General features: G+C 32.1%; 1 protein-coding gene across 4 annotated transcripts in view; it reads left to right on the top strand.

The window, feature by feature from the left end:
* The window catches only part of Znt63c (solute carrier family 30 member 1), a 78510-nt gene that overhangs the window by 29512 nt on the left and 31895 nt on the right, over positions 1-17103 (top strand). The window contains exon 2 of one of the 4 annotated variants that reach the window (XM_076902382.1): positions 12176-12313. The exons of 2 other annotated variants lie outside the window; for them this stretch is intronic. Coding sequence is in view for 1 of the 2 variants with exons in the window: in XM_076902379.1 (XP_076758494.1) it covers positions 16793-16844 (52 nt within the window). In the remaining variant the exon portion in view is untranslated. Of the gene's footprint in view, positions 1-12175; positions 12314-16713; positions 16845-17103 lie in introns of those variants that run through there. One more of the 4 variants, XM_076902379.1, reaches the window with a different exon arrangement.

The following is a 17103-nucleotide window of genomic DNA, read 5'->3' as shown; positions in this document are numbered from 1 at the left end:
TACATCTGCTGCAAGATACTTAAGTGTTCTCTCCCTTTGAACGTGCGCAGATTCGGTTTGACCCTACATCCAATGAAAACGGATTTCTTAGTTAACTTCTTTTTAATTTATGTATGTACGTATTTACGTTAGGCCAGCATATTGATGCAGCTGGACAAGAGAGCCATCTATGGTGGTAAAGGATTGCCGATGCAATGACTATTACTAAACTGCTGACCGATGCGGAATTAGATATAGGGACACCTTTAGCAATTAGGTAATTCGTATCAAAATGGTTCCAGTACTGCTGGTACACTTGTAAAGAAGGGGTGACGAAGCTCTTGGTTCCAAGGATGGTGACGATTGTCCGGTTAACCGTTATACAGCGACCGCTCACTGGTCCTAAATATTTGACGACTAGAAGTTCGTTGAACACTTTTTTTTACGACAGGTTAATTGCTATTGAGAATTGAGAAATGGGTAAATCTAGCAAATTGGAAAACGTGAAATGTCACGTACCAATCTAAGAGGGCTATGCAGATGGTACGGCTAAATTTCTCCTTTTTAAAAATACCTTTACCTGGGATCCTGTCATAAAATTAACTACCGCACTTGCTAACTTTTTTCTGAAGGAGTTAATGGGCGGTAGTTCAAGCATGATTCTATCTACGTTAATAATGTCGACATTTCTTCATATGTGAGTCTTTGTTGTAACTGCACTCTCCCAAAGACCTCCAAAGTGTGGCGCATGCGGAGGATTTAGACGCTATTTAATATAATTTTTGCTAAGAAAGATTCCTATTTGATTATTGTGATTCTCACTATTCAAAAGTATGCCTAACTCACGTAGTTCATTTCAAGCGATGATAAAATTCCTACCATTATCGGAAACACTGGAAACAATTGTGAAACGCCTCGGTACTCAGATCGATCGCTAATCCTAAATGTGTGGCCTTGGTGACGAAGCATACAAAGATACATAAGCATGCCTTTGTCGTAATCTTACTTCTGGTTCGTTTATTTATCGAAAAAGGGCCAGCGTACTTAACCCCTTAGATAGAGAATGGCCACGATGGCATCACCCGAGAAGCAAATAACTGACCCATTTGATATTCTAAGAATCAGTTTCACTCGAAGATATCTTATGCATTTTCGTATTACACGTTTTACATTTTTAATACAGAATAACGGCTAATATCGTTCGTATATATCATCCAGTCACAAATTGGCATCCTACATATAACAGTCTAACATGACTTAAGTCTTATTTCTGAATGTTAAACAGTAAGCAATGACCCGAAGTAAACATGTGTAGCTTGAGAATTTGTTAAAGAGATTATAACAGTCTGTATCTTGGGATACTGCTAAGATGACTCGTGTTTGTCATATGTTAGGTAACGTCTCAGCTATCTCCTCTTTAATGCGTGAGGATTCGCGTCACAGTGTACTACACGTCTACGGGATTGCCTTCAAATGAAACATGTATGATTGTATCTCTCAAATTCTGTTCGCCACGGATTTTTCCCACCTACTTGGAGCACCCTGAATCTTGACACTCGTAGCAAAGTGACTGGACACGTTAAACATATGTTTGACTCCAAACTTTCTCTTCGTCTTCGAGGGTTAAGGACGTTTTCCGCAAACGTGCCTCCTTCCTTCTCGACACCGAAATGAGGGGGCGAGAATAGATACAATGCGAGGAAAAGGAGCCCTTAAAAAGTTAGTTAAGATTTGTGCAGTATAACGTCTAGACCTAGAGTGAGCATAGAGTTTAAGTTTATTATCTGTTAGAATAAATTATTTGTTTTGTTATTCCGGACAATATTCTTCAACATCACCAACATCGTTGGTTTCTCAAAGTTTCATTTCCCATCTATTGTTTTCAATTTGTAAACGGACATAATTAAAATATAAATACAAAAAAATAATATATATAAATATATTATTACATTAATATAAATACCTAGTATCTGAAAAACTATGTAAATTAGTCTATAATATTACTGCGCGTCGTGGAATTCTTAAAAATCATTAAGTTATTCAAATCCTCGCGAAATTATTCAAATCCTTTCAAATTGAAATATAATTCTTAGGATATGGATTCATCCCAGCTTATTTGTGCTTGCCATAATCTCTGTAATATGAGTTTTGCACGGATGGTTACTGGTCCTATTAAACCTAACGAATCAAATATTTGAGCAGTTTGAGAAAGAATAATACTTAATTATTCCTTTTCCTGCCGTTGGTTTGATTGCGAAATTTAACATGTCCTTTTTTGAAAACTAAACCAATGCAAGAGTTTCGGGATCCTTGTCTGCCTTAACTTCAATGTTACCTATTTGAAAGCTCTGAATTAGAATAGAGGGATCATTAGATGGCCGTGCTAAAATGTCAGATATGTTTTGCTTTACTTTCTGTATTTCTGCGATGGTCTCAGCTTCTGTGAAAAGGTCCTAAACATAAAAGTCATTAAAAATGCGCCGACTACTCTTAGAATAGACATCAGTAGATTTTAATCCGAGCTTGCGTAAAACTGCTTGCTAGGAAAATAGCTGAAGCGATACTATGCGTGACTGTATTTACGTACATATATTTATACATCAGCTATTTTAACATTTTAGCTATATCAGCAGGCAAGACATATTTATGGTTTCTAAATCTAATCAAAATTGAAAATAAATCGTCCTGGACTGTTGCCCCGATCATTTGCATATCGTTGAGCGAGATACCTGACGACGATTTAGCGGAACGATCAAAGACTACGTGTATCTTTGTAGTTGCACTTCTTTAGATACAGCGTGATGTGGAAGATAATACGCTGATTCTGTTGTTTCATCTATAGCTGTTGTTAATCTCGTCATATGCCCTAACTCTTAATATTCTTTCATGCACGCGAGACACCGGGTTTGTAATTCGTAATTTTTATTCAATTTCTTCTCCATTGAACAAAACCGTTTCACTGCCTGTTCGCGAGAGCTATCTAATTGATCTATATCATTCTTAAATGAAATACAGACGCAGTGTATCGACCATCTGTACTCTGATGCACCGTTCGAGTAAAGTGTTGTTCGCATTCTTCGACCTTACGTTTATCATTTATGAGATTTACTTCTTGGATTTCCCAAAATTTCTATATCTGCGTACTCAACTCATCGGTTATCGCTACGTTACACCTGCTAGTCGACAAGTGCTTCTCTTTTGACCAGATAGGCTAAGAGTTTGCTGAGCGGTCCCTCCTGCAGTTGTAACAAGTGGCAGGAGTGTCTGCAATTTTTGTACTGTTTTTCGTCAGGTGCTTGTCTGCACATTTGACGCAATTTGGATTTTAATGCAATGTTGATGTAGTTAACAGAGGTATGCCTGTGCGCTTGACAACGGAAACATTGGATGAATGGCCTTTTGGATTCATACTTCTCCCAGTATACTCTGAAGTGAAATATGTTGTTTATTTTTCTTATCAGTTGAATTGTGCATCTGGATGAGAAAGTAATTTTGTATGCTGGGTAGATGAAGTTCTAGTGACAAGTGTTGGAGTACCACCAGATGTCTATAATATATTAGAATTTATTGTTCGTAACTGGAATTATACAACATTATAGGTGGACAAAATGAAGAAAATTTTTGGAAATTTTAATTGCAATTTGTTTAAAAACGCTCTTTTGTTATGACGTTTCTCTAGTGATATTTCTGAGATCGATAAACTCCATAAATTTTCTATAGTACTAAGATCTGCACTTTATAGTGACCATTATTCGAAAACTTCTATCTCACAATCTTGAAAAAAATTTGTTCGTTTTCCTTGTAGTGCATGTAGTCGACGTCAATATATTTATCTACTCCGATTATTCTATCTGTAAGTGATTTTCCAATTCCACGCCGAGAAAAACAATCCCGTATCATTATCGATCTCGCTTCACATTTTTCATAGCAGTAACACATGCCGCTTTTTTAGAGCTTCGTTCAGTTTTCTTCACGCTTGTGTCCCCTTAATTTAATAACTCAAATTTCCTCTCGTCCTGTATAATGTTTATTCAAAATGGTAATGGATCATTAACATTTTTTTTCGCAAACGCCAAACATTTCCTCTTACTATCACGGTTTCTATCTTAGATCAAATTTTCGACAATGTAAATTTCATGTATCGTACTTATTAGAAACACGTTATTAATGTTATTAGTTATTTATAGTTTTTGGCTATTTTACGATAATTTAGACTGTTTTTGCACTCCGAGGCGAATAGATTTCGTAGATCAACGCAAAAGTCTTCTCTTTCCTTAGGCATATTAAATTCACGTGCTTAATCCGACTTAATTAAAAGTTTAACGTCCACTGAAAACACTGCGATCACTGCAAGAGCTCAACGTTTGATTCATTTTTCCCCTCCTAATACAGAATTTTCTATCTGTCCACAGTCTCAAGGACGCCATACAGGTAATATACGAATAAATATTAACAAAAACATTCTTTTTATCATTTTATGTGCTAAAAATATATTTCCGATATCTACAAACATGTTCAACGATAAATGTCTCTAATTTATTTATAACATAGTAAATGAAGCTAAAGATTATTTCAAATTTACCCTCTGTCCACTTAATTTTGTCCATCACTGGTATTATACGTTACGTTCATCTCAACTTGCGCTATTTTCAACCTATATCTCTCTAAATTTAGCCGATTTGATTGTGCTAATAGCCATGCATATCTTATTTGCGCTAGCCGTAAAATGACTATAGTAGTACGTTAGGCACACTACAAGTATGCGTAAACGTTAAGTTTCCATCGGTAAATTAGTTTTGGTAATGTACTTTCTTTGTACCGACCGTATCAGCAGAGTGATAACTCATCTATATTCAGGCTTTCCTCTTTTATCTTACTATTTTAAAGATAACACATTTTCAGTCGCTTAAAGCAATATTTCGGTCTTTCAGTAATTTGTCCGGCATAACAGAAGCATTCGCTTTATTCAAATACAAAGTGTAAAATAAACAAATTTAAACTCAGTGTACCAACCGTCAATATTCAAAGTACGAACTATTTAAAATAATTTTTCATCACTTTCATTGCTTATTGTATTCTTGCTCGCGTAGAAACTAACACTAACCAAAATAGGATGAATTATTTAAACTTCTAAGACGATACCAATTCCGATTCTGCAAATTGTTGCCTTCTAATTGATCCTTTTAAAATTAATCGATACTCCAAATTAAAAACATTTTTTGCATAGCATCTGTACTGTGGTATCCAGGTAATTTGATATTTTCTACAGTAACAGTATTTAATTATTACTAACAATTTATAGTTGTGACTTGTTTCTCATGCAATGAAACTTTGGCGAATGGTTTGGTAAAAAAAACAATATTTTACAATCGTTTAAGTAATTCATACCCAAAACCGGTTACTTTGTATAGTGAACTTTTTACACACGTACATTGTCTTTCAAAATTTTTCCTGAGGAAACTACGATACAAGTGACTTCCATGTAACACGGTCTTTTCACAACAATGTTTCACTGTCGCATAATTCGAGCACTGAAACATTCCTACGATATTGTTTTTTTTTACGGTCAATTACTAATACGTTTATTTTTCATACCTTCGAAAGTAGTGTAATTTTCTACAATCTTTTTGTTTCATATATAATCCCTCGTCTTTTATCGCCTTATTCTCAATTCTGGATGATGCAATTACTTTGGAAAACTTCGCCATCGTGAACAGTCTAATTTGGGCCAATTGTATAGTAGAAATTTCTTTGTGCAACGTGTTTACTAGGTAAAAGTATACTTACCTATAATAACCTAACATAAATATTCTTTCAGTTGAGAATTATTTAGCGTGATTGCGTGATGCGATTTCTTTTTCAACCGATTATTAATTTTATTTAGTAAACAGATTGTTCTCAGTCCTAAAAATACGATAGCATATGATTTTATGGAACATCCCGCTATTTTTTTATTAGTTTTTAGCTTCGTATAGCACGTAGATTTTAGAAACTTGGTTATCATGTTATACAGGAGGTACTTGTATTTAATTTGACTACAATAATAATATCAATAGTTATTAAAAAAAATTTCATTCTTTTATACATTCAATCATTGATTTAAAAAAACCTAAGAATACAAAAAATAGATATAAAGAAAATATAAAAATATAGGTCAAATAATTATATGAATCGTTATCTACAGTGTAGTAATTAAAACGGTCACGCAGAGCCTAACAGCTATTGATTAATTTATTACATCGACTAGACTTATTATAACCAAAGTTATTTAATTGGGTTTGGTCATGTTAAGTTCAGTTTTATTTACAATACTACAGAGTCAAATATTTAAAAAAACATTTAAACCTTTCTTCTAGCAGATAATAACTTGTAAAGTAATACATTGACTTTGTTCGCCATTTTTCATAACAACCGTTCATTGTAAATAATATATGTGTTAATAATATGCAATGATTGGCATAAATATTTGAACACCGTGTAATTGCGAAATTATTGTCATATATCTCTGTTATTTATGGAAAGTATTACATTTATTTATTACGTTTTTCTTTTTCTGTTAACCATCTTTTCTTCTTCCTCTTCTTTTTTTGAAAATATTCTTTTTTTGAATACGGATGTCGTATTGTGATGTTGATTCGGTAGAATTCGTCGAAGCAGAAAACAAGTGTTGAGTATGAGTTACACATGACTTAGAATAATTAAAGATCGACGTTACGTGGAAAACAAAATTTCGTTACATATGGTAAAAATGATAAAATGTAATGCCTAACGATACGAAGACAGAATGACAAATGAAAAACACAGGTATATTTAAACAACCCGTTTAAGGTTCGGCGAGAAATCAATTTTGGGTTATGACTGTATAGAAAAAGTGACAGGAGATTTGAAAGGCGGGAGATGTCCAATATGAAGATAAAACTAAGACTGAGCGAAGAAAATATGAGTGCAAATATTTATGTTTTTAAATGAGAAGGTATATTTTTTTCTTCATAGGTAGGAAATACATTGAATTCTAGTTAAAAATATATGCGGCTATGCAGATCCTAAACTTAATAGTTAACGAGATATTTTAGGATAAATCAATTGGAAAAAGTAGTCATCTACGCGTACATAGTCATACAGACAGTGAACTGCTTTTACTATATTTTGATTTATCCTAGAATATTTGGTTAACCATTAGGTTTAGGATTAACGTATGCACTTTTTTATTAAAAATTTAATATTTTTTTCATCTATGAAGAGAAAAATATACTTTTTCATTTAAAAAACCAAAGTTGACCTTAAAATTTCAATTACTGCACCACGTAGAACAAAAATCTGGACGTGTTATTACAGGGTGTTACGTTTAAATGACAAGAATGGGATATGCTATAAAGGGTACAGATATTCTTGAATGGGATAAACAAGAGATTCTATGATGCGAACTATGATATTTCCCCAAACTTTTCCATCTTCCCTCACCCTATTAGCATCTGGAAGCGAGTTTCGGGGTAACAAGTAAATCAAAGTAATTAAAGATCGCCGTTTCGTGGAAACAATACTCTATTCCTTAAACGGCAGTCGTGTTTTAGCCATGCGTACTGAAATTAATTAAAGTGTCAGCTTTACTGTTCATATATAAACAAGAGATAAAGCAGATATATTTGCTTTTCTAAACAAAAAATCAGAATCTATGCGAAAATGTTACATTTATCTTACACGTAATACAGGACTGTTTATCACGCTGTATGAACATTAGTCACAATTTTTTCATCGCGTTATACGGGTGTCTACTGTATTTATTTCTTCGCTATTCATTGATCAACATTTGAACGCCAAACACGACAGATTGGACATAAATATTTAAGCCATTCACTGCCAGACAAATTAGAGTGTTTTGCTCTACTTGACTGGCCGTCAAGATTTTATTTATTAAGTTTATACTTATTCCGTGACAGATCGCAACCAATCTAAATTTGTAATAGGAGCTTACTACAAGATATCTCATAAGTTGGCAGTGAATGGGTTAAGAGGTAAAGGCTGAACAATGGTATCAGACATATTTCTGTATCTCGCTTTGCACCTCGACAACTCTACGATAAAAGAAGTTGTTTGATATAAACGCAGAAATTTTTTTAAGGTCAAGTTATCATTTTTAAAATGTAACTCTGTACTTTTTTTTATCCATAATGAAAAATATACTGTCTGCTTGAATTCAATTAATGAGATCTATTGAAAAGAGTTACAGAAAAAGGTCCGAAATAGTCCGTGTCAGGCGAACATTTTCTAAATCGATCGATTTTTTATTTTTACTTACTATCTTACTTACTTAATCGTTTCTTTCTACTTCAGCGTGTCCACCATGACCAAAAATATCATATTTGTACATTATATTTTCAACCTCTTTTGAGGTATTCTATTACTTTCATTCAAACGTAGCACGTAGTAATCTTCTATATAATATTGATTATAAATTCAAGGTTATTATAGTACTTATGGGTGCCGAGTTTAGTGTAGTTGTAGTTTGAGGTTATTCCACGATGTAAATCTTTTACGTACTCTTCGACCTCTAACGAAAATCGATTAACAGATTTCTCGCTCGAGGCACTATCTAATCGACCAATGAAAATCGTACGCGCGGGATGTGACGTGAATACAGAAATAAAAGTTAATATCGTAATTACTGACGCTCGAATTGAATTACTCCAACATTGTCCGTACTCTACATTTTAATTTTTCTATAATGTTATTTTATTTATTAAACAATGATGGCATTCCATATGAGAAACATTCTGTTTTAAAACTATTTGTAGGTTTTATCAAATTTTTATAATTTTTGCATTAATAGTGTTCCTTTATAATTCTCGCTGCATGTGTTCGATCTCATTGTCATGCTGAAAATAAATATCTCGAGGAAGTCATAGTTTTCTGGCACTTTCTCTTAAATTTTCTTGTAAGATATATGTATATTAGTAGAAGTACAACATTTTATCCATAAGCAGTTGCCTCTCATACCACTTGGTACTATATACCTTCAAACCATAATTGAATTGTAGAAAAAATATTTTTACTGCGTATCTGTCAATGAAACACGCGCACGTGCTCACACGCGTTTTAATTATATTGACAATTATAACTCAGCTATTCGACTAAAAATTCATTTATCGCTTGAAAATCTGTCACAAAAGTAATTCTTACCGATCCTTGTCATTAACGAAGTAATTTTTAGCAGAATTGTGCACAATTGATCACAACTAAGAAACTTAATGACTTGCCCTTAAATTTTAAACGTATAGCAGCAATTACTTGCCCAATGATTCGGTATATTCTTTATTATTTATTACTATGAAAATATAAAAATCTATAAAAATAAAAGACCGCCTAAGTTAATTAAGCCAAGTCATAAAAATTTTCTTTCTAGAAAATTACTATTAGACTTAACCACTAAAATTTAATATATTATAGAAATTAGCATTTTGGACAATTTCCATAGTCGCCTTTGGACCTTAGTTTCTGAGATGTTTGTAAAGAATTATAATTATTACTACAATAAATCCATGCATCAACAATACAATCGAAAAGCAATTTTTGTAGTCCGGAGGGTTCCTCATAACTTTAACATTTTTCCGAATATTCATAAAGACATTAAAATTAAAACAATATTTTGCACGCCCTTTATATGCCAGCATAGTGCGAGCACTCACTCCACATTAAAAGTACGCAGGTATTTACAACGCCTACTAGCGGCCACCATAAAAACTACACCAAGCTTAACCTAATCAGTGTTTTCATTTTCCTGAGACGAACCTTGAGTCCGTAGAGCTTTTGATAACGGTTGCCAACGAACGTGAGATTTTTGGCCATGGTAATGTGTCCGTACTATCTAGAAACAGTAAGTAAATTAACGATCACCCTCCTACACGCGTGAAAGTACTACTAAATTTAGTTAGAGAATTTAATTTTATTCAGAAGTCGCGGAAGATTGTGTTGTTAACTATTCGGCGATCGCTACAATTTTAGTCCGTGGGTGTAAGCTTAAAGTTATTTATGATTGTGGTTTCAAAAAAAGCATGGGGAAGAGATGAGTTCGAAAGGATTCGAAAGGTCCATAGTCCGTGTGACTAGTTACGGTATTTAGGAATACATAACTGTTTGAGATGTATTGGTATTCATTATTGATACAATCTATGGTATGACGTGACGAATTGTGTGTATATAACAGTAGTAAAAGCAGCAATTTCTTCCAAATATCAAAAAATATGGTTGTACGGCGGTTATTATGTATCGAAAAAAATTGTTCGAAATGTTAATTTGTATGACATATTAAAAAATGAATGAAATCAGTAAGCCGACAGAGATATGGATAATTATTTGTTTGCCTTCTTTGTAGGAGAACTATGATACTGTAGTTCTGATACTATCTGTTTGCCGTAAAATTCTTGGACATAGTTCTTGATATTCACCTTTTTTAATACTACTTCTAACCATTTTTGCTAATTTTGTAACGGAAGTATATGGATATTTTTATCACGGGTGAGAGTGTTTCGTTTCCTATCTATTAATATTCCCTAACGGTCTAAATATTGCTTGTTTTGTATAGTTTATTTTCAATTCTTGATGTTGTAATTATGTAATAAAGAGTAATTTATTTCCAGTTAAGAATTTTGCATAGCTTCTTGGAAAGCTTTCCTCTTCGTTATATTGTTTCACAAATAATTTTCCTTCATCTTTTACTATTTTTGTTATTATACTCAATGAGAATCAACATACTTCTTCATATCCGGTTAGAAGATTTTCTCATTTACATTACTTTCTTGACCTTATACTTTTCTACCATAATTATGTATTTTAAAACTTTGATTAATGTATGTATATTTTTAGATTTGTTTGTCAAACCTAACTGTATATGTATAATCTTTGGGTAATCGTATTTAATTTAGTGCTACTGACGGTAAAACTGTAAACCAGTTACTCCTTTCCGACAATTTTTTAATATGTTGTGAAAATCAATAGTTTGAACTGTTTGTTCGTATGTATGTAACTGTTGATCTCTATCTCTTTTTGGGATACTTGCGTAAGACAGTCGCTATGATTAAAGCGAATTTTGTTTACAATTGTGTGTTCGTGGCAGTGCTAAAATTAATTTCCTTCGATGTTTCATTCGAGAGATATGAACTTTATTCAATTTGGCAATTCGTCTAAAATATGCTAGAAAGATTGTTTTACCATTTTACTACAAGAATTTTATTACAAGAAGATTATATAATAGTATTCGAAGTACTTTCTGCCGTTTCTTTGTAAAGTAAAAAAATAAATAAAGTATTTCCTGAAAATTATTCGTAAAAATCATCGAAAAGGTTGTATGTATTTTCTTACATATTTATAAAATTTTCATATATTTATATTACTTTTATATAAAAAGTAATTCAATATTATCTTTCAAATTCTATACATCACTTGCCAAACAAGTCCTGTGGTTTCTGGAAAACATTTCTTTATACAATGTTACCATTGACGATTTCAAGCGTTATATTTTATAGGATCTGAATTAATTGATAAATATATTGTTAAGAATATTTTTTCTTAAGGAGAACCTTTTTAAAGGTTCTTATTAACTCTTATCATTTTTCACCTGTTGCTACAAACGTTATTCGACAGAAGAACTCGAAAGCTTAAAATAACAATTAAGTTTTCGAACTACTTCTTGATCATAAACTAAATGACATACTAATATTAAAAGTACTAATCCTCAAAAGTAGCAACATTTACGCCCGCGATCTAAATATTTCTATAACTAACAAAGTGAGTAATGTCTAATGAAAATGTTAAAGACACGTAACACTCTTAGACATAAGGAGAATAATTTTTGTTATATACAACGCATTCCCATACGTAACATTTACCGCAAAAGGAATTCAATCAAAAGTATAATCAAAGCCCTGAGTTATTTCACCTTTTGTAACTAAATTGATATAGTATTTTGAAAAGCACTAGTTACGACTTAAAGGAGCGAGAGTGAGGATAAGAGAGAGAATAAGGGAAAGATGGAGAGAGAGAGGGAGAAAGAGAGAGAGAGAGAGAGAGAGAGAGAGAGAGAGAGAGAGAGAATCACAGTATTATGTTCTATTTCAAAATATTTGCACGTATCTATTTTGACTGTTTGTAAAAGAGTAATTGCAGCTCTCCTTTCTTAAGGTGCGTGAAAAATGATTTTCAGATAAAATGGTGATAAAAGAGATCATCTTAAAGTCTGAAGAAAGTCATCCTATCTACAGTCGGTCAACGACGTTCCGAAATTAATTAGAGCAGGTTTTTCCATGGGTGTACCCGAAGGATGCAGCTGGAATCAATTCAGGTATATTTGTTGGTTTAGGCAATAAATTTCAGAACTAAGAATAAGTTGCTAAACGTTATAAATTGCTATAAAATTAAAAAAGTACTTTTATTTTCAACCTCTATCAACCTCTATTCAACGTACGTATATCATTTATCTTAATCCTTTTGGTAAGATTATCTACTTAGTTACATTTTACCGCGTTCCTTGTCTATAAACCTGTTGTAATTCACTATTTTTTATATTTGGCTGCATTTCGATTTAATTGCTTTTACGGCAAACTCTATCCAAGAAAACGTGATACATATAAAATTATAATACTAAAACTATTTAGATATTCATATGTATGTGTTAACATATATACATATAGCATACTAGAATGAAGCTAAAATAGATAGTTGAAAAGTATGCTTTAATTCAATGTTGATTCAAACTACAATTTTTCGATTAATACATTGTAATTATAGCCATATCAGCTTTCCGCTTGAACTAACCATTAACTGTCGGAAATGGAACTCCGAAATTCCAGCGTGCATGGCACCAAGTTAAGTTACAGACTCGTAGTAAAACTTTTTCTTGTACATTATAGAAAACTCTTTACTTGATTAAAAACGTTATTAATTGTTTCTAGTCGATAAAGTTAAATGTATGTAAAAGAATAACGCATATATAATTTACAAGCATAGATAGAAGCAAAAATAAAAATAAAAGTCTGCTAGATGGTGAAGCACCTTATAAACTACATGTACCATACATATTAACGGTTTGAATCAAGTGTCCCAGTTAGAAATCACCAAAAATTAAATCTAGATCTAAATTCAAAGACGTACAACAACTTAACGTGACTATACAATTTCTTATTCCCTATGGACTTTTGCTGATTATACATTTGTCGGATAATATTCATGGAACAAACTAGTTCTACGGAGTGTTCGTAGTATATTAGCCTTTTTTGCGAGTAATAACTTTTTAAATAGAACCGTCTACATAACCGTCAAACAAGGTTAGGAATAAAAAAAATAAATTGAATATTTCATAATGTTGAATAATTAATAATATCTTACGTTAATAAGGTCATATATGTATTTCATGTTAAAAGTAACTTCCTGTTGTTCAAGATTAGCCGAGCGTATGATTACATACGCATGTCATGTTAAATGTTGTCAAGATTAACTCCACTGTTGTTCAAGATTAGACGAACAGCGTTTAGTTTTAAATTAATATGTTGCCGATTTGAGATATTGATCCTGCGAAATGATCATTGGGATTCCTCCTAGAGTCCCATTCGCTGCTATTAAACAATATCTAAAAACAGTGCTCACGCGTTTGATGCGTCATCATCGGTATTCGACTCTTGGAGAGAGCGGACACTAATTACTCTTTTCGCTTTCGACTAGGATCGCGTTAGGACGTACTATGCAGTTGTGCCTCCAATTTTACATTTTGACTACGTACGACATTACAATTCGTGCATCGCGAATGTTTTCTCTTCTCGTGTGGCGCGAAAATTAGTGTACTTCAGTGAGTTTTAATTTATAATTACTTACGTATTTATAATTACTAACGTTACTTCATTACTTTTTAACTTATACGTTCTTGAATAATTTAAATGCGTAATGTTTTTATAATCGTTTGTCGTTGCGTAGCGTTCTCAAATTTTCATACATCCGTTACATCGTCAAAAATATTCTTCGTGTATGTTATGTTATTTATTTTACAATTTGCTATTTTTGCAATTTGTTCATTGGATCTTTTTTCACTGTCTGTTAATGTTGTTTAGGATGCAGATTAATATACACCCTATATTTTTATTTGTAACTTGCTTAAATCTTTCAATAATACAGCGCAGACGATGTTTTTAATGTGACTCTTCTGAATCATCTGTTGTTGAACATGTTATCCAGAAAGCTTCATACTGATTTTCAATTATGTGACAGTGCCCCGTTTTGTTAACAGTATGTATTTTTTTACAAGAGATAATAATTTCAGAGTTCATGATTTAAAAATTCGGAATGCAATCAGTATACAAATATGCTACCAGTAATAACACATTAAAAATTTGCTCTATATTAGACTTAAAATATTGCACGCTGTTTTCAATTTTGAATAGTCGGTCATCCAAGCGTTGTGTAAATTCGGCATCATATTATTGTCAAAACCTTACCTATCGGCCTAAATCATTCAACACACAGTGAGAAATCAGTTGTATCTTGTGATTGTGTGTATCTTAAAAGATTTCTAATATGCAATTTTTTATAATGCACAGTATTTCATACTTTGGCCTAAACTTCCGAGAAGTTAAATATCGTTTAGTTGTTAAACTTTTTAGGTACCCTTTTCCGTACAATTATTTATTTTCCTTTTTATTTGCAAACACATTTCTGCTTTAGTTTTCAAAAAATTTGCAACAAGCTATTACTACTACACTTACGAACAATTAAATCGACTGAACGCACATAAAGTAAATTTTTTCAAAAATGATGCAGCGAATGGACAAAACATATACTACTTTTTAATTATTAGATATTTAGCTTTAAATTGATACCAATATCACAGAAATTGGTCCAATATTTTTTTCAATAATGTGACCTGAATTCCAACGAACAAAAAAACCTAAAATATCCTTTTTTTGGAAACCATGTTTTTATTAAATTAAAACCAAAAATTTTAATTTAACACTGAAAATTTGTTTAATTTATTAAACTTCAATACTTGGTATTGCCCTTCTAGCTTAAAAAATATTTCAGATTCTTTTTGTTCAATGGAATTTAGGTTAAATCATTTAAAAAAATAATGGACCAATTTTTATGATGTTGGTATCAATTTAAAGCTAAATTCCTAAAAAAACCCTAAAAAATACCTAATCATCAAAAACTAAATGTGTTTTTTGTCTATTGGCTGCACTTTTTCTGAAAAAATTTACTTTATGTGCGTATCTGGAGTTTGTGTCGTGTAGTTAATTATGTGGAATAGTCATAAAATGTTCAATTCGATGTTAAGATGAAATGAGGTGATTTTTGGCAATTATTTAGAACATGGACGCCATTTTTGATTGGGGTGATTTTTTAGATATATTCTAAAAATCAATATTTTGAACTATCCGTGTAACTACTGTTCGCTTAACAATTTTCCAAGTATTTGCTAACATCTATTGTTGTTTTAGACAATAACTATAAAGATTGAAAAGGTACTCTTAGTTTCAACCTTTATTATGATTGTTAATACTGTGTGAAATTCATTTTTTTTTTTATCACGGTTAGTTTTTACAAACATATAATGGACTATGTATCTTACGAATTTTTTTTCTTTTCTAACATGTAAATAAAAATGGGGTAGGTAGAAACAATGGTATGAAATTGTGGGATGTAGAGAGCGAAAAGGAGACGTAAAAAAGATTGAATATGGTATACAGTGAAATTGTATTATTTCTTTCATACTTTCAAGTCAAATTTCGTGGTAATAAGACATTGCCGCAAAAAAGTCTTGCATTTTTGTAACCTACTTATCAAAACGAACAATTGATGTATCATGCGTCAAATTTATCTTTAATATCTATAAAATTAATATAATAATTTTAGAAAACTGTAGTTGTTTTTAACGTAAAAAACATACTTTCATTCATAGAAAAAACAGGAGAACATTAAAGCTGATTCCTCGTATCTTAATAATTTTTTCCAATAGCACAGTTCACAGGAAAACTTATATGATGCTAAATGTCAATAAAGTAAATAGCTTCCTATTTATCAGACCTCTGATCTGAACATGTGTCAGTTTCACACGCGAAGAATTGATGAGACTCAGTGTACGTCCACACTCTCTAGTACATATGCGTCAGCATGATAACAGCTTACAGAAAGCTTCACAAAAATTGACGCCGTCCGCTATTAAGAATTACACTAACCAAAGCTTCATCCCTTATCATTTTGTATTTCACTGTGTCAGTGTGGTAATACTAATCTTATCTCAATAAGTAATGTTTTCAATTTCGTATCTCCGATAAACAGTGTTTTTCATTTTTCTAGAAGATTTTTTACAATTCACCCGTTATAGAATCCTGCTTACAAGCCTCTGCGATATATTTATAGAAATAGTAAATAAATAGTCGCGCTACGCTAAGATATATCTAAGTGCGTACATACGTTACCAGAAATGGGTTCTCCGAATGGAAATCGAATTCAGATTTCCTCTCTGACACGCATATTTGATTGCTTCCGATTCCCAGCTAAGCAAGAAAAAGATTCAAACCTTATGTAGAAGTTGCTTATATATCTAGAAAAATCTAGAATTACAATAAATGAACCTCAACGCTGCACAGTACGATCGTCCATGGACAGAAATCCACGATTGAAAATTGATCAATACTATGCTTAAAGTAAACTTCGCGACACCTATGTGAATAGTAATATTATATTTTTACGACGCATATGCGATTCTAAGAATTTAGTGTAGTATCAGTTTCAAGCGTAGATAGTTCAGTATCTAGTTCGGTTCCATTGGAATATGAGAAAAATAGACTTTTATAAAACATTAATTATGGAGACTCTTGGCAAAGGTATGTTTACTTCTGTATAATCATTAAAAATTTTATCATACCTATCTTCTTTTTAAACAAATTTTTATATAATACGGCGCAGGGAAAAAGGTTCGGTAAAAAGGAATTACTCAATAAACGCTAACAAAATTAAAAGGAGAGTATCGAGATCCCAATTTCTTCGTGTCTCTTGAGTCTAAATAAATTGCCCGAGGAAATAATACGGACCTTCCGGAATTATAAAATAAGGAAGGGTATTCACTTTTCGCAGGTACTTCGT

This window comes from Xylocopa sonorina, chromosome 10 (genome assembly GCF_050948175.1).
Source record: "Xylocopa sonorina isolate GNS202 chromosome 10, iyXylSono1_principal, whole genome shotgun sequence".
Lineage (NCBI taxonomy): Eukaryota > Metazoa > Arthropoda > Insecta > Hymenoptera > Apidae > Xylocopa > Xylocopa sonorina.
This window is presented reverse-complemented; position numbering and strand designations above follow the sequence as displayed.